Here is a 22,185-nt window from a genome sequence, read left to right as displayed (position 1 = left end):
GAGAAAGAAAGATGTCAAAGTCAAGTATCTTCTCTTTCAAAATTATATCAAGGGCCAGTACCAGATCCAGAAGAGTAAAATAATATTTCTTCCTCCTTTTCAGTAATCAAGCCAAAACTATTAGGTTATACCTCAAATATATTATAAGATTCTGTGAGCTACCCTAGAACTTTAGCCATCAAGCTGAAAATTGTTTTTACAGAAAGTCGTTACCTAAGTTCTGAAAAATTAACTTAGAAGTGAACAACTGATTCATAAGCAGAGGAATATTACTACTGGACAAGGAATTTTCCCCCCCTCCAAGACAGAGTCTTGCTATTTTGCCCAGGCTAGGCTCAAACTCCAGGGCTCAAGTGACCCTCCCACCTCAGCCTCCCAAAAAGCTAGGATAACAGGAATGCATCACCCTGCCCAGCTACACATTTGCAATTTTAAAACAAAAATATCTCATGCCAAACAAAATAACTAGCCTTGTAGTGGCTCAAATAAAACAACTCAATTAAGTCGCTGTTAAATTGCTAATAAAAATCAGCCATCCTCACCAATATTAGAAGGCTAAATATTGAGCCTCACAAACTTAATATCTCAGTCTAAATAAACATAATTTCCTTTTCACTTCTGAGTTGAGGCCAAGTGATTTAGGCAACACTCTTTTGACAACTGAAGGAAATAAAGGCTGGCCCAAGTTAGGCTTCAGCACAAATTGGCACTTCTTTCTTACCTCTAATGGATCCTCTTTCTCCAAGCTAGGTTACCAGCTAAGCACATAATTAAGTATGAGTCCCAACTGTTTGACCGCATGAGGTGAGGAGAGAGGAGAGGTAAAGAGTCAGGCTGCTCACCTGAATCTTCACTGTCGTAGCACGTCCTGCTGTATGACTGGAACTCAGCTTGGGGAGGCAGGTCCTGGGTGGACACTGGGGTACCCTGGGGATCTGCATAAAGCAGCAGCAGGGGCTGATAATGCCCCTTGATGCATTTGGTCACCACATCCTTCCATTTGGGCCCAATCTGAACCAGAAACAACCAGAAGAACATGACAATTATACTTTATATCCACAATTCACAACATATCTTCCTGTTCTGTATTTCTAAAGAAAATAAAAGAGATGAAAAGATAAGAATTGGGTAAAAAGGCAGCAAAAAAGATCTCAGACCTAACACTTTTTTAATTAAATCTTTTTTTTTCTTTGCTAAGTCCTTTTAGAAAGCACTAAAATCCTATAGGAGAATAAAAGAATGAATAAAATTACTTTTATTTCTGTGAACCATCAACTCAGTTGTAAAATAGGAATAAAAGTTCTCAAAGGTGGATATGCTACGTGAGGGAACTTCAGCTGCCTTGGTGACCAATTTCTTTTCACAGACATCAAATTAAGCCCTCACTAGAAATTTGCATTTCCTTAGTTTTCTCCCAAATATTAAAATCACTTTCATGAAGCTGAAGAGCAGACAGAAACTCTCTCACAGACTGCCTTAGAACAAATGACATTCAGTTTCAGAGTTCGCAAATGGTAGGATATAAAATGTCAAACTGCTTAGAATAGACAACTGAACCTCTCGGCCTTAGCCCTGTGCTGGATTCAGCTCTGTTACCACAGTGGAAAAGAGAGAGAGAACAGCCACGGAATCAATTCAACCCAGTCCTCAAACTCACACCATCTTAAGCTTGAACCAGTCACATTTCTTAGATAATGTGCTGCTCTTGGGGTTAGACAACTAGCAGAGTGATATGTTCACAACAGATGTCCAGTAAACTTAAAACTGAGTTATTAATGAAAACATTAATATGCTCTTCACATATTAATATAATCATATTTACTACTTTGTAAGGGTATTTTCAAATAAAAACCCTAAATCTAAAAGAGCTTATATAAATTGCCCCAAATTACAACAACGCAAAAGAGACAAAGAAAAGAATAAGGGAATTTGACAAATATTTTACTATTTGTGGAAGACACTGCTTAAAGTCTGTGGATTGGTGTAGATTATAGTCACACCTTATCTCCTTATCTGCTAACTTTATCACAAGCAGCTTCCTAACTCATGCAGATCACATAAGCCACTTCAACCACAAACTCTGTGGTTTAGACAGTACCAACTTTCCTGCTTTGTCATTATAACCCTACATGCCTTATAACTATCCCAAAACACATCTTACTCTGTGATGGGGCACTTCAGGGAGATAACAGAGAACAATTTACAGCAGCCCTGAGACAAAGTAGTACCCACTGATAACTCCAAGATCTGAAATTCTGAACTTTGTATTAACCTTATAACCTCATTTGAGGCATTAGAGTGTTCCTACTCAAATCAATCAACACACACATAAAAAAAAACAAATAACAACAACAAAAAAACATTCCTCTCTGGGGTCCTAGCTTCCAAGAAGACAAAGAAAAGAAAGAACATGGCATGCCAAAAAGGGCTCTGGCTATGTGCAGCCCACTCACTGCATGAACTGTGCCGGATGCATGCCCAAGGACAAGGCTATTAAGAAGTTTCTCATTCAAGGCCAGGCGTGGTGGCTCATATCTGTAACCCCAGCACTTTGGGAGGCCAAGGCGGGTGGATCACTTAATGTCAGGAGTTCGAGACCAGCCTGGCCAACATGGAGAAACTCCATCTCTACTAAAAATACAAAAATCAGCCAGGCATGATGGTGCGCACCCGTAATCCCAGCTACTCGGGAGGCTGAGGCACGAGAATCACTTGAGCCCGGGAGGCAGAGGTTGCAGTGAGCTGAGATCGTGCCCCTGCACCCCAACCTGGGTGACAGAGCAAGACCCTGTCTCAAAAAAAAAAAAAAAAAAAAAGTTTCTCATTCAAAACATAGTAAAGGCTGCAGCTGTCAAGGACATTTCTGAAGTAAATTTCTTTGATGCCTATGTGCTTCCTAAGCTGTAGGTAAAGCTACATTACTACATGAATTGTGCCATTCATAGCAAGGTAGTCAGTAATCAATCTCCCCAAGCCCAAAAGGTGCTAACATCCCCACCCAGATTTAGACCTTCGAATGCTGACCCATGAACTCCACCAAAGCCCATGTAAGGAGCTGACACCTCAGGACTGAAGAAAAACTATTTTCTAGAAAAAAAAAAAAAAGGAGATTATAGTTTAAAAAAACACTTTGGGCCAGGCACTGTGGCTCACACCTGTAATCCCAATACTTTGGCAGGCTGAGGAGGGAGGATCACTTGAGCCCAGGAGTTCCAGACCAGCCTGGGTAACATCTCTAAAACAAAAAAAACAAAAAATTTTAACTAGCTGGGTTTGGTGGCCACACACCTATAGTCACAGCTACTCAAGAGACTAAGGTGAGAGGATGAGGATTGCTTAAACCTGGAAGATAAAGGCTGCAGTGAGCCATTATCACTCCCCTGCACTCCAGCCTGGGCAATAGAGTGAGGAGACCCTATCTCAAAAAATAAAGTAAAATACTTTGTCACCTATAAATACAAAACTGCTGAATGCCTGGTGAGGGGATTCAGAGGATATAATAGAAGATACATTGTTCCTATCCTCGAAGAACTAGCCATCTTCAGGGGACGACAAGATGATACCTTCATGAATTCAGTAGGCAGACAGACATAAAAATATAAAATACGCCAGGCACAGTGGCTCATGCCTATAATTCCAGCACTTTGGGAGGCTGAGGCAGGCGGATCACAAGGTCAGGAGTTCGAGACCAGCCTGGCAAACATAGTGAAACTCCGTCTCTGCTAAAAATACAAAAATTAGCCAGGTGTGGTAGCATGTGCATGTACTCCCAGCTACTCAGGAGGCTGAGGTGGGAGAATCGCTTGAACCCAGGAGGCAGAGATTGCAGTGAGCCAAGACCAAGCCATTGCACTCCAGCCTGGGTAATGGAGTGAGACTCCATCTCAAAAAAAAAAAAAAAATATATATATATATATATATATATGTTTTATAGAAATGTGGGGAGGTCCCATTCAAAATTATGAAAATGAAACACTAAAGACAAATGATTATTCTTTTTTTTTTTTGTAGTCACCAAACACTTCAAAAAGGACTTGACTACTCCTACCTCCTTGACATGAGCATCATCAAAATACATCCATTTGCGAATCTTTGTTTGAAAAAAGAATGTAGAATAATGTTTGCCATAGTAACAGATCATTCCAACTAAGTACAGTTCAGATTGCTTGGCCCGGTCATCCGTCACTCTGAAGAACAGCTGAGGGGAAAGAAGAGAAAAGAAAGCACAGTCACATATTCAACCATTCCACATCATCTCTCAGCAGACTCCACTGACATTTCTTAAGTAAAGTACTGACTTGCTTCTCTTTCCTTCAGTTTAAGATTTTTGTTAGTTTAGATTAATCATCAGAACTTAACTTCAGCAATTTGTGAGGCCAAGGTAAGAGAATTACTTGAGGACAAGAGTTCGAGAACAACCTAGACTAGATAGCAAGACCCTATCTTTAGGCCCAGTGTGGTGGCTCACGCCTGTAATCCCTACACTTTGGGAGGCTGAGGTGAACAGATCTCTTGAGGTCAGGTATTCGAGACCAGCCTGGCCAACATAGTGAAACCCCATCTCTACTAAAAATACAAAAATCAGCTGGGTGTGGTGGTGCATGTCTGTAATCCCAGCTACTGGAGACGCTGAGGCAGGAGGCAGAGATTGCAGTGAACCAAAATCATGACACTGCACTCCAGCCTGGGCAACAGAGCAAGACCCTGTCTCAAAAAAAGAAAAAGAAAGAAAGAAAGAAATTAACCCAAAAAGACAAAAAGTAAGGAAAAGCAAGACAGATAGTGGCCAGTAAACTGGTATGGTGATGATCTTTCTTCACACCTTTCAATAATTTTCTTACCAGGGCCTATCATAAGAGGAGCCAGGAAAGTTGGATTAAAAAAAACAAAAAAAACCAGCTGGGTGCGGTGGCTCACGCCTGTAATTCCAGCACTTTGGGAGGGGGAGGCAGGCGGATCACGAGGTCAGGAGATCGAGACCATCCTGGCTAACATGGTGAAACTCCATGTCTACTAAAAATACAAAAAATTAGCTGGGCGTGGTGGCAGGCACCTGTAGTCCCATCTATTGGGGAGGCTGAGGCAGGAGAATGGCATGAACCCAGGAGGCGGAGCTTGCAGTGAAGGGAGATCACACCACTGCACTCCAGCCTGGGCGACAGAGCAAGACTCCATCTCAAAAAAAAAAAAAAAAAAAAAAAAAAGAAACGATTGTTTTTGTTTTTAAGAGACAGGGTCTTGCTATGCTGCCTGGGCTAGAATGTAGTGGCTATTCACAGGCAGAATCATTACACACTACAGCCTTGAACTCCTTAAGCAATCCTCCCACCTCAGCCTCCTGAGTAGCTGGGACTACAGGTAGGCACTGGTGAAAAATGGAGATTTTATTCCTCACAGCCTACTCAGGTAAGATTCCTTGGGAAGAAAACCTAAAATAAGATCCCAGAAAGTTCATTTATTCTCAGTCATGGCTTAATGACATTAAAAAACAATAACAAAGGTTCTCTTTAGTCACAGGATTATCCCAGACATTGGTTCCACACTGTGAATTTCATATTTCTGGGCTCAGGTCACCAACTTTTAACTTCTTCACCTACTATAGCAGTTCTAGTCAGGAATGCCCCTCTTTGGACCTTACTACCTCCCATGGTTGAATACCCTTCCCTACTTTATACTCGTATAAACTAACAATGAATAGAACATATAATAACTCTTCGAACTACTGATTTATTTTTATCAGTAGCTAAGTTCTGCCTATCCTGTCTTTCAAGGCCAAGTCATCCCATTTCTTCTTAAAAAACCTTTGCCACCTATAAAAGGAGGTATATGAGCACATACCTGCAAGCACGGGTATCTGTACACAAATAAGTTTATCTGTCCAAAACATTATAATACTTGTCATCTAGGACATACCTGTTTGTCTAGTGCTCACTGCTCCTAAGCAATACTAAGACTCAAGAACTCAAAGTGAGAGATAAAGGTAACTAACACGCACATCACCCAGCTTAAGGCAGGTTCCCAGGCTGTGGATAACATCTTCTGCTAAGTCTGAGTGGTCTGAGTCCCATACCAGCCCAATCGTGATAATCTGTGGAGCATTCATCAAAACACGGCGAATCCTGATCCTCTCTCCACAGTTGCTCTGAAATACATATATAAGGCTAGTTCAACATGTTTCCCACTGGCTTTGCATCAATTCCACTGATCGACGGTTCCCTTTCCCACTCCAAACCCCACCCCTGATTTAACTCACTGGACAGTTCCGCAGATCCCCCATGGTGCTGGCATTCTGCAGCAGTTCACCAAACATGCTTGGTGAAGGTTTCTCTCGTCTTTCCAGCATACAAATAGCCTGATTGCTTCAAGATGGGGAATAGAAGGGGGATGATGGTTTGTACTTAGTTACTGCTAAATCAAACATTAATGTACATTCCTAACTCACATGTTTGACTTTCTTCCTCTGCCCCCTATACCAAAGCCCCTGACCAGGCTCAGTGTCCCATAAACACAGTAAGTACCTCTACCTGTCCCCAGATCCAAAGCTCATAGAATCCCCACTCCTCCTCCCACTTTGCTGGCCAGTACTGAGCCTAAGAAAAGGGGAGGGATGGGAGAGGAAAGAAGGAGAACAAGTTATTTTTAAATTACTGTTCTGCGTTCCTACAATATAGCACAGACTCAGCAATAAGGATATAAAACTATTTGTGTTTTTGTTGGTGGTGGTGGTGGTTTTTTTGAGACAGGGTCTCACTCTGTTACCCGGCTGGAGTGCAGGGGCTCAATCTCAGCTCACAGAAACCTCCGCCTCCTGGGTTCAAGCAATTCTCATGCCTCAGCCTTCAGAATAGCTGGGATTACAGGCACGTGCAACCATGCCTGGCTAATTTTTGACATTTTTAGTAGAGACAGGGTTTTGTCATGTTGGCCAGGCTGGTCTCGAACTCTTAGCCTCAAGTGATCCGCCCACCTGTGCCTCCCAAAGTGCTAGGATTATAGGCATGAGCCACCATGCCTGGCCAAGATATAAAACTATTTGAATGTCTCCAATTAAAGTCCAATAGGCCAGGCACCGTGGCTCACACCTGTAATCCCAGCACTTTGGGAGGCCAAGGCAGGTAGATCATTTGAGGTCTGGAGTTCAAGACCAGCCTGACCAACATGATGAAACACCGTCCTACTAAAAATACAAAAAAATTAGCAGGGTGTGTACTATTTGTAGAAGTAGCTGGAAGTCTCAGCTACTTGGGAGGTGCAGGCAGGAGAATCGCTTGAACCCGGGAGGTGGAGGTTGCAGTAAGCCGAGATGGCGCCACTGCACTCCAGCCTGGGCGACAGAGCAAGACTCCGTCTCAAAAAAAAAAAAAAAGTCCAATCAACTAGAGGAATGCCTAAAGGCACAACAGAAAATCTTGTAAGACTCACCAAAGGGAAGTGGTGGAGATATAATGTACCATCTGGATGAAAGGCAGCGGATCAGAAGTGGCACCACAGCTAGTACATACACACTGGGCCAAAGAGAAAAAGGCAAAACCAAGCAACCATAATCAGGAACTGTTTTGGCACCCATTTAACACCCCACATCCCAGGATAAAGTGTTCTCGAAGAAATGTCTAAAAAAAGATGGAGCTAGAGTTCACCTGCTCAAACAATGTCATTGCAAATTTCTGATGGGAAATGCAGTGTTGGGCAGTACATATATCCTCTTTGGTTTCATCAGCAATGTGGAAGTGAATTCTCATCAGGAGGTTTTCCTGACAGGGAAAGAACAAAAGCAGTACACCAACAATATTTAATAGACAAATACATAAATTGGTAAGCAGCTTACCCATAGAAACAGCAACCCTTCTGGAAGGTAGGAATATTTTGATTTTTTTAAATTTTTAGTTTAAAATAATTATAAATTCATAGCAAGTTTCAAAAAAGTACAGGAGATCCCCTGTACCCTTCACCCAGCTTCCTCCAACAGTAACATCTGTGTTTTTTGGTGTTTGTTTTTTTGTTTTTTGAGACGGAGTCTCGCTCTGTCACCCAGGCTGGAGTGCAGTGGCTCAATCTTGGCTCATTGCAAGCTCCACCTCCCGGGTTCACGCCATTCTCCTGCCTCAGCCTCCCGAGTAGCTGGGACTACAGGTGCCCACCACCACGCCCGGCTAATTTTTTGTATTTAGTAGAGATGAGGTTTCACTGTGTTAGCCAGGATGGTCTCGATCTCCTGAGCTCGTGATCCGCCTGCCCCGGCCTCCCAAAGTGCTGGGATTACAGGCGTGATCCACCACACCCGGCACATCTTTGATAACTGCATCAGGAAATGGACATTGATAGAATCCAGACTTTATTCAGATTTCACCAGTTTTACATGCATTCATTTGTGTGTGTGTATGTATAGCTCTATGCCATTTTATCAAGATATAGACCAGTTCCATCACAAGGCTCCCTCGTGCTAACCATTTAGAGCCTTACCCATCCAATCCTAACCCTAACCTGTGGTAATCACTAATGTCTTCTCTCATCTCCATCATTTTATTTCAAGAATGTTATATAAATAGGATCACATACCACATAACCTTTTTTTTTTTTGAGACACACTCTGGCTCTGTCGCCCAGGCAGGAGTGCAGTACAGCGATCTCGGCTCACTGCAACCTCTACCTCCCGGGTTCAAGAGATTCTCCTGCCTCAGCCTCCCAAGTAGCTGGGATTACAGGTATGTGCCACCATGCCTGGCTACGTTTTGTATTTTTAGTAGAGACGGCGTTTCACCATGTTGACCAGGCTGCTCTCGAACTCCTGACCTCAAGTGATCCGCCCGCCTTGGCTTCCCAAAGTGCTGGGATTACAGGAGTGAGCCCGGCCAGCATATAACCTTTTGATATTGCATTTTTCACTTTCCCTTGAGATCTGTCCAAGTTGTGTAAATCAATAGTTTCTTTTTATTTTTATAAAAATACTTAATGCTTTGTATTGCTGCATAGTTCTTCATGGTACAGAAGTACCATCATTTGTTTAACCGTCTACTCACTGAAGGACATTTGGGTTGTTTCCAGTTTTTTACTATCATGAATAACACTTCTATGAACATTCATAAACAGGTTTTGTTTTAATATAAGTTTTCATTTCTGTGGGATACATGTCCAGGAATGTAATTGCTAGATCATATGGTAGTTTACATGTCTAGCTTTTTAAGAAACTGCCAAACTGTTTTCCAGAGTAGCTATACCATTTTACATTCCCACCATCAATATATCAGTGATCCAGTTCCTCAGGAGCACCTCTGATTTGGGGCCACATTTTACCCTGTGATGAGATATGTATCACTCTCAAATTTTCTTTTTCTTTTTTTTTTTTTTTTTTGAGACAGAGTCTCACTGTGTCGCCCAGGCTGGAGTACAGTGGTGCTATCTAGGCTCACTACAACCTCCTCCTCCCAGGTTCAAGTGATTCTCTTGCCTCAGCCTCCCAAGTAGCTGGGACTATAGGCGCCCGCCACCATGCCTGGCTAATTTTTGTATTTTTAGTAGAGATGGGGTTTCACTATGTTGGCCAGGCTAGTCTTGAACTCCTGACCTTGTGATCCGCCTGCCTTGGCCTCCCAAAGTGCTGAGATTACACACGTGAGCCACCATGCCCGGCCTCAAATTTTCTAAATGGACGTACAGAGAGTCTTTTGAAGGTTGATGGATAGAACACAGAGTTCAGAAGAGCGAGGGGCACTGGGGGCAATGTAGCTATATAGCACATCACACTTATGCTAGGGACTTAGTTATTCCCTGATTAATTATCTTTAGAAATGGAGGAGCAGCATCAGTATTAGCATCACTTAGGAACCTGTTAGATACAGATATTCCGGGACCCCTCTGCCAGGCCTACTATATCAGAAGCTCTGGGGGTACAGCCCAGCAATTTGTATTTTAATGAGTCTTGGATCCTCTGAAGGTGAGAGCTGATGTTTTATGTAATGACAAGCACAAAACCACCAGCCTAAAGGAAAAATAATAACACACTGCTATAACAGAGACACTTTAGATCCCTGAAAAATCAGAGAAAACTCCTAGTTCTAACTGTAGAGATAAGGGCACAGCAAATTCCACCATAAAGTAGCCAGTCCCTGATGGAGACCATCAGCAGTCCCACCCCATATCAAAGAGGGCCAGAGGCCAGCACTTACAAAGCACTCTGCAGCATCATCCATAATTCCCAGCTGGAAACGTTGTTCATCCTGGAAAGTCTTTGCCAGAGCACTGCGGAGAGTGTCAGATGGAAGCACTTTTTCACTACTACACTGAAACTGGTTAAAGATTCCCTATAGGGAAGAGGTTAGACAAGAGAAAAAGTACAATGCTGTTATTAAACTTCTGTACATCCTAGTCTGTCATGCTAGCATCTCCATGATAATAGCTATGAAACCAAATGAGCTTCCCATGGGTTGACATGCTTGCAGTTAGTAATTAAAAATAAAATCAAGAGTCAGAATGAAGGGCATGATCTGTGCTAATAAAGATCCTCACTCCTTCATCTGAGTGTGATGCCAAGGACACATTAGGAGAAACCACTGTCATGAATTAATGTAATGCAGTTACCTCATTTCCTCTTCCTCTAATACAGACAGAAGTAAATGGGTTAGGTAAAAAAAGAAAAATTACATGTAAACATTACTGACAAATTATTTTCTGGGGGTTCATTCTATGAATCTTGACCCCCTTTCTTCTAAAATTTTCAGCTAATATAAAATTACCAAAAAGTACAGAGACTAATATAACAAAAATCTGTGAGTCTAATACCCAGAAATAAACATTCTATCATGTTTACTTTCATCTACAGATAATGGTAAAGTCTTGTTTAAGACTGCCCCACTCTCTACCAGCCACTCATATCATAAATTTGTTGTACAATCTGTTTTTAATAGTTTTACATATATATCCCTAAATAATACATAGGATACTTTTGTGTATATTTGTGGGTTTTTTGTTTGGTTGGTTTTTTGTATGTGTTTTTGTTGTTGTTTTCTTGAACAGGGTCTTGCTTTGTCACCCAGGCTGGAGTGCAGTGGCATGAACGTGGCTCACTGCAGCCTCAACCTCCTGCCTCAGCATCCTGAGTAAATGGGACTACAGGCATGCACCACCACACACCACTAACTTTTTAATTGTTTTGTAAGAGATGAGGGTCTCACCATGTTGTCCAGGCTGGTCTCGAACTCCTGGGCTCATGCAATCCTCTCACCTTGGTCTAAAAGTGCTGGGATTACAGACATGAATCACTGAGCCCAGCCCTATTAGTATTTTTTATGTAAAAAGTATCATACTGAATTTTACTTGTTGTTTTTTGTTTTTTATTTAGCATTGTTTTTGAGATCTATCCATGATGATATAGATATAGACCTGGTACACCTTTTCTCTGCTGTATAGCATTTTCATCGGGTCACTAACCCACATCTATTTATCCATTTCTTTACTGACAGACATTTTGGCTGTCTCCAATTTTTTGCTATTATAAAGACACAATGCCAACTTATACTTCTACCAGTATATAGTAAAAATTTCCCCATATTCTTGTCAAAAATTAATACTGTGAGACCATTTAGTTTTAATTTAGTCTAATTTCATCTTTCTGGGTCCTTTGTATTACTTGTGGCAAATATATTCTCCCAATCTACTGACCTTGGTGTATTTGAATGCACATCACTTTTTAATTTTGGTGTAATTAAATGTATCTTTTCCATCTTTACCTACATCTGAACCCTGATGAATATCATGTCCAAAGAGTAGAATCAGCCAGGTGCAGTGGCTCACGCCTATAATGCCAATACTTGTAATCACTTGAGCTCAGGAGATCAAGACCAGCCTGGGCAACATGGTGAAACCCCGTCTCTACTAAAAATACAAAAATTAGCCCAGCATGGTGGTGCATGCCTGTAGTCCTGCTACTCAGGAGGCCGAGGCAACAGAATCACTTGAACCTGGGAGGCTGAGGCTGCAGTGAGCTGAGATCACACCACTGCACTCCAGCCCGAACTACTTTAAAGTTCATATGGAACCAAAAAAGAGCCTGCATTGCCAAGACAATCCTAAGCAAAAAGAACAAAGCTGGAGGCATCACACTATCTGACTTCAAACTATACTACAAGACTACAGTAACCAAAACAGCATGGTACTGGTACCAAAACAGAGATACAGACCAATGGAACAGAACAGAGGCCTCAGAAATAATGCCACACATCTACAACAATCTAATCTTTGACAAACCTGACAAAATCAAGAAATGGGAAAGGATTTCCTATTTAATAAATGGTGCTGGGAAAACTGGCTAGCCATATGTAGAAAGCTGAAACTGGATCCATTCCTTACACCTTATACAAAAATTAATTCAAGATGGATTAAAGACTTAAATGTTAGACCTAAAACCATAAAAACCCTAGAAGAAAACCTAGGCAATACCATTCAGGACATAGGCATGGACAAGGACTTCATGACTAAAACACCAAAAGCAATGGCAACAAAAGCCAAAATACACAAATGGGATCTAATTAAACTAAAGAGCTTCTGCACAGCAAAAGAAACTACCATCAGAGTGAACAGGCAACCTACAGAATGGGAGAACATTTCTGCAATCTACCCATGTGACAAAGGGTTAATATCCAGAATCTACAAAGAACTTAAACAAATTTACAAGAAAAAAAAAAACCCCATCAAAAAGCGGGCAAAAGATATGAACAGACACTTCTCAAAAGAAGACATCTATGCAGCCAACAGACACATAAAAAAATGCTCATCATCACTGGCCATCAGAGAAATACAAATCAAAACCACAATGAGATACCATCTCATGCCAGTTAGAATGGCGATCATTAAAAAGTCAGGAAACAACAGATGCTGGAGAGGATGTGGAGAAATAGGAATGCTTTTACACTGTTGGTGGGAGTGTAAATTAGTTCAACACTATGGAAGACAGTGTGACGATTCCTCAAGGATCTAGAACTAGAAATACCATTTGACCCAGCAATCCCATTACTGGGTATATACCCAAAGGATTATAAATCATGCTGCTATAAAGACACATGCACACGTATGTTTATTGCAGCACTATTCACAATAGCAAAGACTTGGAACCAACCCAAATGTCCATCAATGATAGACTGGATTAAGAAAATGTGGCACATATACACCATGGAATATTATGCAGCCATAAAAAAAATGAGTTCATGTCCTTTGCAGGGACATGGATGAAGCTGGAAGCCATCATTCTCAGCAAACTATCACAAGGACAGAAAACCAAACACCGTATGTTCTCACTCATAGGTGGGAATTGAACAATGAGAACACTTGGACACAGGGCGGGGAACATCATACACCAGGGCCTATCGGGAGGTGGGGGGCTGAGGGAGGGATAGCATTAGGAGAAATATCTAATATAAATGACGAACTGATGGGTGCAGCAAACCAACATGGCGTATGTATACCTATGTAACAAACCTGCACGTTGTGCACATGTACCCTAGAACTTAAAGTATAATTTTATTAAAAAAGTAATTTATTCATATTAAAATATCCAAGTTTTATTTTTCAGACATATTACTAACAAGACCAGAAATAAGACCATTTTATAAACCTACCTATGTGATCTAAGAATAGGAGGCCCCCCGCCAACCTTGAGTGGTCAATTCTTGGTTTTCCTCTTACTTGACCTATCAGCAGCATTTAACTCAGCTAATCTTTAAAATACTTCCTTCCCTTGGTTCCAGGGCACCCCTTCAGGTTTTCTTCCTACCTCAATGGTCAATGGTCACTCCTTATCAGTCTCCTTTGCTGGTTCCTTTTCAATTCCAAAACTCAGGCCTTGGACCTCTTGACTTCCCTAAAGTCACTCACGTTCTTAGTGGTCTCATCTAACATGGTTTTACATACACATACATTGACAATTCCCAAAATTACACTAACAGCCCAAATCTCCCTCCTGAATTCCAAATTTGTAGTTGGCAAAAACTACAACTGCTTTTGTACCAACCTAATGTATCTAACTATATATTGGACATCTACATTTGAATATCAATGGGCATTTCAAATTTAACATTCCCCAAACTAAATGTTTTATGTTTCCTCCCAACAACCACATTTTGCCTTCTTGCCCCATCTCAGTAAACACCGCCACCATCCTTGCAGTTGTTTAGGTCGAAAACCTTGGAAACCACCTGTGACCCTTCCCTTGCTTTCACAACTCCCATCCAATCTACGGGCAAATCCCCTATTTCCACTCTCAAATATATCTAGACCCTATTCCACTCTCAAATATATCTAGACCCTACACTGCTCACCACCTCATCTGCTATCAGCCTAGTCCAAGTCATCTCATCTCTTCACTGGATAATTGCAATAGTTTCCTGACTGATCCCCTTGTCTCCCTGCAGAAACACACAGCAGACAAATACAGCAATCATATGATTTTTTTAAAAATATAAATCAGATCATATCATTCTTCTGCTCAAAACTCTCTAAAGGCTTCCCATGGCATACACAGTAAAAGCCAAAGTGCTAAGTTCTTACGTAATCTGGCCTACGATTCCATTTCTCTTTGTTTTGTTTTGTTTTTGAGATGGAGTCTCACTCTGTCATCCATGCTGGAGTGCAGTGGTGTGATCTCGGCTCACTGTAACCTCCACCTCCCAGGTTCAAGCAATTCTGCTGCCTCAGCCTCCCAAGTAGCTGGGACTACAGGTATGTGCCACTACACCCGGCTAAGTTTTGCATTTTTAGTAGAGACCGGGTTTTGCTAGGTTGGCCAGGTTGGTCTTGAATCCCTGATCTCAGATGATCCACCCGCCTCAGCCTCCCAAAGTGCTGGGATAACAGGCATGGGCCACCACGCCCAGCCATACTATTCTACTTCTGGTTCACCCTACACCAGCTGGCCCCTCACTATGCCCCAAACCTACCATGTATATCTCTGCACTTGAGTTCTATGCCTGGATCATTCTTCCTCTAGATATGTATGGCTCAATCACTCATTTCCTGTGGATTTTTTATCCAAATACTACCTTCTCTATAATAGAGTACTTCCTGATCACCCTCTTTAAAATTGTAAGCTCCACCCTCCCTTCCCCAAACTCCCCACTCTTACATATTTTATTTTTCTCTATAGCAATTATTACTATCTGTCATACTATATATTTTACTTGTCTGATTCCAATATTGAGAATATAAGGACATAAATCTTTATCCTTTTATTCTGTGTATATTCCCAGCAACTAGGACAGTACTGGCATACAAAGTGTAACTGATAACTATTTTTAAATGAATCAATTAATCATTATGTGATGTGGGTAGATCTAAGGGGGAGTTATTATTAAAATCTCTATTTTTTTTTAAACAAGTAAGGAATCACCTTAAAAAGCAGAAAAACTTTCTTAAGGTAATATAACTGGTTAGGACAAAATAGGACTAAATTTAGTTCTGCTAATTTCAGGTCAAAACTGTTTTTCCAGCCGGGCATGGTGGCTCACGCCTGCAATCCCAGCACTTTGGGAGGCCGAGGTGGGTGGATCACGAGGTCAGGAGATCAAGACCATCCTGGCTAACGAGGTGAAACCCCGTCTCTACTAAAAATACAAAAATTAGCCAGGCGTGGTAGCAGGCGCCTGTAGTCCCAGCTACTGTGGAGGCTGAGGCAGGAGAATGGTGTAAACCCAGGAGGCAGAGCTTGCAGTGAGCCGAGATTGCACCACTGCACTCCAGCCTGGGTGACAGAGCAAGACTCTGTCTCAAAAAAAAAAAATTGTTTTTCCTATTCTGCCCTCTCACTAGCACCTTTCCTCCTCATACACACTGAATATCTACTCCTGCAGCAGCTCAAGAACAGATTACTGTGTAACCTGCTATCATGTTCCTACAAATGTCTCCATATGATGTGGGGGAGGCAGTGCCAGCAATACATATTTAGTATTATTTAATAAGCTGTGAGGGAAATCTGTTATAATTACTCCACATTATTTTGGCTTAACCTAGAAATTTATACACAAGTCCATTATAAGGACAAGGAAAGTCAGGGCAGGGCCTTCCATAATTTGTTACTGGAAGGGGAAGAATGTCTATCAGTAACCTCTTAAACTAGACCAAAAGGAATGATCTAGGTCCACAGTTAAATAATTGGATATGTGTCCAGTGACCTATGGGGTTTTGAACCTTTGTAGAAATAAGGAGAAACAAAGGAAAAGGAAGGGGGAAAAAGCAGTGACTGCTTTTACAAATTGCATAGTGGCCTGACGACATGATGATTTGTTGAAAGAAGGTCAACCCAGCTTGGCAAAATTTAGTGACCACTATTACATCCCAGCCTGTAGCTCTTCTCAATTGTTACTGATAAGAAATTACTGCTGACATAGGCTCTATTACAGAACAAAGGATGGATGAGGTTTGGTCCTTTGTTCAAAATCCAAAATTGGTTCCAAAACAAACCAACAGGAAATTATTTCCAGGATAGTTCTATACAAATCTGAAATTTATAAACTCTGGCCCCTTTAGTCTTCTTCAACTGGATTTCCTCAAGAATTAAGCCCTAATACTCTAGGGCCTCAACTGTTCCTAATGAAATAGCAACTCTCCTATGCATAGCACTAGCTATATGCCATCTTGGAGAGAATTAAGAAAATGGTCACTCTAATCACTTTCTGTGTTCTGTGGTTCAGATGACCCTGTTTGAGAAAGACAGGGCTCCACTCAGAGATGGTATGGTGTAATGGTTAAGAGACTGGATTCTGGAGCTAAAATGGGTTCAAAATCCCAACCTGATACTTCAGCTACATGATCTTGGGTAAGTTATTTAACTTCTTAAGGCCTCAGTTTGTCTTTTAAAAGAGAGTTTAATAATAGCATTTACACTGGCCTGACCAGTATGGTGAAATCCCGTCTCTACTAAAAATACAAAAATTAGCCAAGCATTGTGGTGAGCACCTGTAGTCCCAGCTACTCGGGAGGCTGAGACAGGAGAATTGCTTGAACCTAGGAGGCGGAGGTTGCAGTGAGCCGAGATCGTGCCACTGCACTCCAGCCTGGGCGATAGAGTGAGGCTCCGTCTCAAAAAAAAAAAAAAAAAAAGTATTTACTGCCCAGGGTTATTTGAGGATTAAATGAGTACACACATACACACACACACGTATATATAAGGTATACATCACCCGGGCGTGGTGGCCCACGCCTGTGATCCCAGCACTTTGGGAGGCTGAGTCGGGAGGATTACCTAAGGTCAGGAATTCGAGACCAGCTTGGCCAACATTGTGAAACCCCATCTCTACTAAAAATACAAAAATTAGCCAGGTGTGGTGGAAATCACCTGTAATCCCAGCTACTCAGGAGGCTGAAGCAGGAGAGTTGCTTGAACCTGGGAGGTGGAATACACCACCGTACTCCAGCCTGGGCGACAGAGCGAGACTCTGTCTCAGGAAAAAAAAAACAAAAATATAAATGTATATATCCTAGACTAATCTCTGTCAGTGTGATAAGTGCTAAATGTTAGGTATTATTACTATTATTCTATTTGGGAGTCATTTCACGTTGCTAAAGAGCCTGTTTGTCACTGTCCTATGATGAAAGAAGGGATCTGAGTCAGGTGCTTCTACCTTGAGCTACTTCCTCAGTCTCTGAGATCTGAGTAGGAAGAACTACACTTTTTTCTATTCTCCATTCTGTTTCTCCCATTCAAAGGAGGCATATTTCCCATGACCTAGATAACAAGGGTTTCAGTAGAGAAAGGGAAAGGTCTTAAGGTCAGAGCTCTGACTGCACCCAGAGTGGGTCTGTAACAATAGACCTGGCTCCCTCAGTTCAGTGGTATCAACGTCTCCACGATATAATCTTTTCTCACCTCTTAATTACAGGCAGCCTTCCTCATACACACTGAGAATCTGAATGCATTCAGAATGGCCTCTGACTACATCTTCTTTATTCTCTTATTTTAATTATTGTTGTCAGTCTTGCTCTGCTATTGTTAGGAAGAAGCAAGTGTATTGGGGGTAAAGCTGACTGAGCCCGCCCAGCATGCATCTGTGGAGCTCTGGAAGAAGCTGTAGCACAAAGCCCCTCTGTTAGAGCAGCACACTAACCTCTGTGTGTCCCTCTCACATGAGCACAGGGACTGGAATGGGCCTCCTCCCGTTCTCTTTTTCACCCTCCTCCCACCTTTCCCAGAGGGAGATCCTGTTCACACCAAAGAAAGCCAAGAACATTTAGTTCAGCAGTAAGAACAGGTGGCAGCACCAATAAGGAACAAAAACTGGTATTCTTCCAATTGCTGAGTTCTATGACAGGCAGAGAGAAAGGGCAGGAAGAACCAAAACCCAAGAATCACTTTTCCTGTGGGGTCCCTGATGGTTCCATTTCAACAAGTAGAGAAAATCCACCTTGGAGTTTCTCTCTGCTCTTCTTCACAGGGTGAAACCAAAGAGGTCTTCCTTTTCATTCTCAGGAAAAGGCAAATCACTTTTTGTCTGTTAACTAGTTTCTTGGATGCAGTACAAAAGCAACAAGACTTTAATGACTAAAAGCAGGTGCTTCCCCACCCAGAATCTCTCTTGATTAAGCAGCAAACAATTCTATCCACATGAGCACATAATTATTTGTATTAGCAAAAACCACGTAAATAAGATAGAAGTACCATAAAAACAGAAAGCCTTTGTGCTTGGACATCTACAAATGCAGCTGTTGCTTAAGTATTTTTTCCCCTAAAACAGACTCTTGTCTTTAAGTGGGGAACAGCTTTTTTTCTCTCTCAGGATTTCCCAGTCATATCTAAAAGAAGTCATGAGTAGGGAAGGTGAGGATTAAGGAGAAAGGTTGTCACTAATTTTGGTGCTTTTTGAGCTCAAGGTCTTTGGAAAGTGCTCCAGTGGGCAGCCCACTTCATCCCTGCAATACCTTCTGCAAAGGTGTAAAAACCTTTACACCCTGCCATTAACTCAATTCTTAGGGTTTCTCTTCTCGACCTGGACTTCCCAATTTTGGCTCTCATAATCACTGCTTTCGCTACATCTCCTGGGAATTATAGAACTTAATTGGCCAGTCTGGCTTCTTTGTAAACACTACCCTCTGTAAGTAAAAGGAGTTAGTCCTTGAGGATCACTGACTACTGGAAAAGAGACGTTCACTCGGTTTTGTGTATTCAAAAGAATGTTGAAAGTTGTCTTTTAAGAGGGGGAAAACATTTTACCCTTTTGGCACTCAAAAATAATAACATAGGATTTTAACATTTTATTGTAGAAAATTTCAAACATACAAGAGTAGACAGAAGAGCTAAATCATCTCCCTTTATTTATCATTCAACTTCAACAATTATCAACCTGTGGCCAATCTTATTTCATCTATACCACCCACCCACTTAACTTACTCTCAGATCATTTTGAAACAAGTGCCAAATATTTTTCATTTGTAAATATTTCAAAATATATCTCTAAAAAATAACAACTTTTTCTCTGAAACATGACCATAAGGCTGGGCACTGTGGCTCATGCCTATAATCCCAGCACTTTGGGAGGATGGGTTAAAGCCAGGAGTTTGAGACCAGCCTGGGCAACAAGGCAAGACCTTGTCTCTACAAAAAAAAATTAACTGGGTACAGTGGCATATGCCTGTAGTTTCAGCTACACAGTTGGCTGAGGTGGGAAGATCATTTAAGCCCAAGAGTTCCAGGCTACAGCGAGCTATAATTGCACCACTGCACTTCAGCCTGGGTGACAGAGCAAGACCCTGTCTCAATAAATAAATAAATAAATAACCATAATATCATTATCACACACACCCCAGAAGTTATTAATGTCTTAATATCATCACATATGTAATTTAATACAAACTCTTGATCTAACTTTGGCGAAGGCAGAGAAGAGCTGGCTAGTTTCTCCCTTGAGATTCTCTAACCATATATCTACCTTCTGGACTCTCGATTAGAAAAGCACATACCTATCCTTTACCAGTCTCTTTAAATTAAAGTCAATTATCAATACCATATCACCTCATAACTTTAAGACTTTATTTGCATTCTGTTCATAACAATATTTTGGACTTGCAATGGTAAGGTTAAAGACAATCATAAGCTACATATCACACTCATTCCTGCTACCACCTATGCAAAATAGAGGCAACTCACATATGCACAAAGACAAGAGACAAAGATAAACAGGAACATCAAGACTTCAAGACAATGGACAGAGACAGAGATGGGCCAAATTCACCACAGAAAGGTATTGCTTTTAGTGAGAAATAATAAGCTAATGTTGAGGTTTTATAAAATACAGTAGTCAATTTACTAATTTTTGCCAAGATCAAAACTGCAAGACTGTTATAAATTACCAACAGTATTCAAATCAAATTTTGAGAATACATAACCACTTACCCCACAGGAAAAACTGAAAGGGGAGACCCTTCTGGATATGCACAAGGTTTTGAGATTGTCTAAACTGTAGGATCTGCCATAAATTCTGGCAAGGAAAGAATCATGATGATTCACTATATGTTTCCTTGCAGTCATACCCCTTCTATTTGAATATCATATACAATTCTGAACTCCAATTTTTTTTTAAAAAGCTGAAGGATTCATTTTATACTATTCAAGTTTTGCCAATGGATAAATTAGTTGAGAATATTTAAACCAGTCACAGTCTAATAGGAACTTAAAACTAAGGGAAGGATGATCAAAGGACCATACACATATGCTCATATTCATACATAGGTGATCAAAACAATGAAGTTAAACTCAAGTAGATGATATTTGGATTAGACATAAGGACATACTTCCTTATGTGACAGCTGTTTATTACCAGCTAAAATTTCTAGGGAATATACTAGAAATCTAATTTCCTGGTTTAAAGAATCAGTCCAGAATAATGAGTTTTCTCTTCTCTGATAGTGGCTGTGACTAAAGAACAATGAAGAACCTTCCATTTCTACAATCTGCAAAAGAAAGGAATTGATTAATAATGAACAATGGGTAATTTCTTTTTTTTTCTTTTCTTTCTTTCTTTTTCTTTTTTTTTTTTTGAGACAGAGTCTCCCTCTGTCACCCAGGCAACAATCGTGCAATGGCACCATTTCGGCTCGCTGCAACCTCTGCCTCCCAGGTTGAAGCAATTCTCTGCCTCAGCCTCCCAAGTAGCTGGGATTACAGGCACCTGCCACCACGCCCAGCTAATTTTTGTATTTTTAGTAGAGACGGGGTTTCACCATCTTGGCCAGGCTAGTCTTCAACTCCTGACCTCGTGATCCACCCGTCTCCGCCTCCCAAAGCGCTGGGATTACAGGCATGAGCCACCATGCCCGGGCTGAGTAATTCCTTATATCATTTTATTCTCTGTGCTTATGCTTCAGTACACAACAGAGAAACAGGCATAAGGTATAACTTGAAAAATACTAGAGATTCCTTGAATTCTCAAATTTCCCCCAATTAACAAGTGGACTACAAGTAAAACACATACCTTCCTGTCCCATCAGAACAGTCTAACTGCTCTCCACATATAGATATTACAGGATACCTTATATACAAAATTCTATTTCCTCCCCACCCACCCTCTATCAGCACCATTCCCAGGCTTTCATGCCTTATACTAGCATTCTTAAAAGAAAAATCACTAATTGAGAAGATTTGTTTAATTTAATCAATCAATGCACATTCTGCTTTGCCTATAACAAAAAACACTCTGTCCTACATCCTGGCACTGCAAAGCCTCTAGTACAATCCCTGAAAGAACAAAATCTTTGTGGCACACTAAATACAGAGGACGGATTTCCTCTCCTGAACAGAGATAAATAAATAAGCCAACACCAAAGTCAAGTCATACCCTGGGGGCCAGGGGTGTAAGAGTAGATTCATTGTGAAGAATAAATAAGACCACTGGGCTATAGGCATAACAGTAACTTAGGTTAGAAAAAATATTTTAGTGATATGAGATAGAATAAATTTGGGGCTTTTGAGGGGACAGGGTAATTAGCTCACAAACTTCTTCAATTTTTTTTTTTTTTGAGATGGAGTCTTGCTCTGTCACCCAGGCAGAAGCGCAGTGGTGCAATCTCGCTCACTGCAACCACCGCCTCCCAGGTTCAAGTGATTCTCCTGCCTCAGCCTCCCAAGTAGCTGCGACTATAGGTGCCAGCCACCACACCTGGCTAATTTTTTTTTTTTTTTTTTTTTTGAGATGGAGTCTCACTCTGTGGCCA

General features: G+C 41.2%; 1 protein-coding gene across 36 annotated transcripts in view; it reads right to left on the bottom strand.

Moving 5' to 3' along the window:
• The window catches only part of USP54 (ubiquitin specific peptidase 54), a 127,137-nt gene that overhangs the window by 37,911 nt on the left and 67,041 nt on the right, over positions 1–22,185 (bottom strand). For 17 of the 36 annotated variants that reach the window (XR_010141419.1, XR_010141421.1, XR_010141420.1 and 14 more), the window contains 8 exons: positions 10,164–10,298; positions 7,638–7,751; positions 7,423–7,505; positions 6,525–6,590; positions 6,254–6,359; positions 5,996–6,142; positions 4,049–4,198; positions 843–1,011 (listed from right to left, as the gene is read on the bottom strand). Coding sequence is in view for 33 of the 36 variants with exons in the window: in XM_063727323.1 (XP_063583393.1) it covers positions 843–1,011; positions 4,049–4,198; positions 5,996–6,142; positions 6,254–6,359; positions 6,525–6,590; positions 7,423–7,505; positions 7,638–7,751; positions 10,164–10,298 (970 nt within the window). In the remaining 3 variants the exon portion in view is untranslated. The remainder of the gene's footprint in view (positions 1–842; positions 1,012–4,048; positions 4,199–5,995; positions 6,143–6,253; positions 6,360–6,524; positions 6,591–7,422; positions 7,506–7,637; positions 7,752–10,163; positions 10,299–22,185) is intronic. The other 19 variants (XM_054523311.2, XM_063727333.1, XM_054523303.2 and 16 more) reach the window with 2 other exon arrangements.

The sequence above is a fragment of the Pongo abelii genome, chromosome 8, assembly GCF_028885655.2.
Source record: "Pongo abelii isolate AG06213 chromosome 8, NHGRI_mPonAbe1-v2.0_pri, whole genome shotgun sequence".
Lineage (NCBI taxonomy): Eukaryota > Metazoa > Chordata > Mammalia > Primates > Hominidae > Pongo > Pongo abelii.
This window is presented reverse-complemented; position numbering and strand designations above follow the sequence as displayed.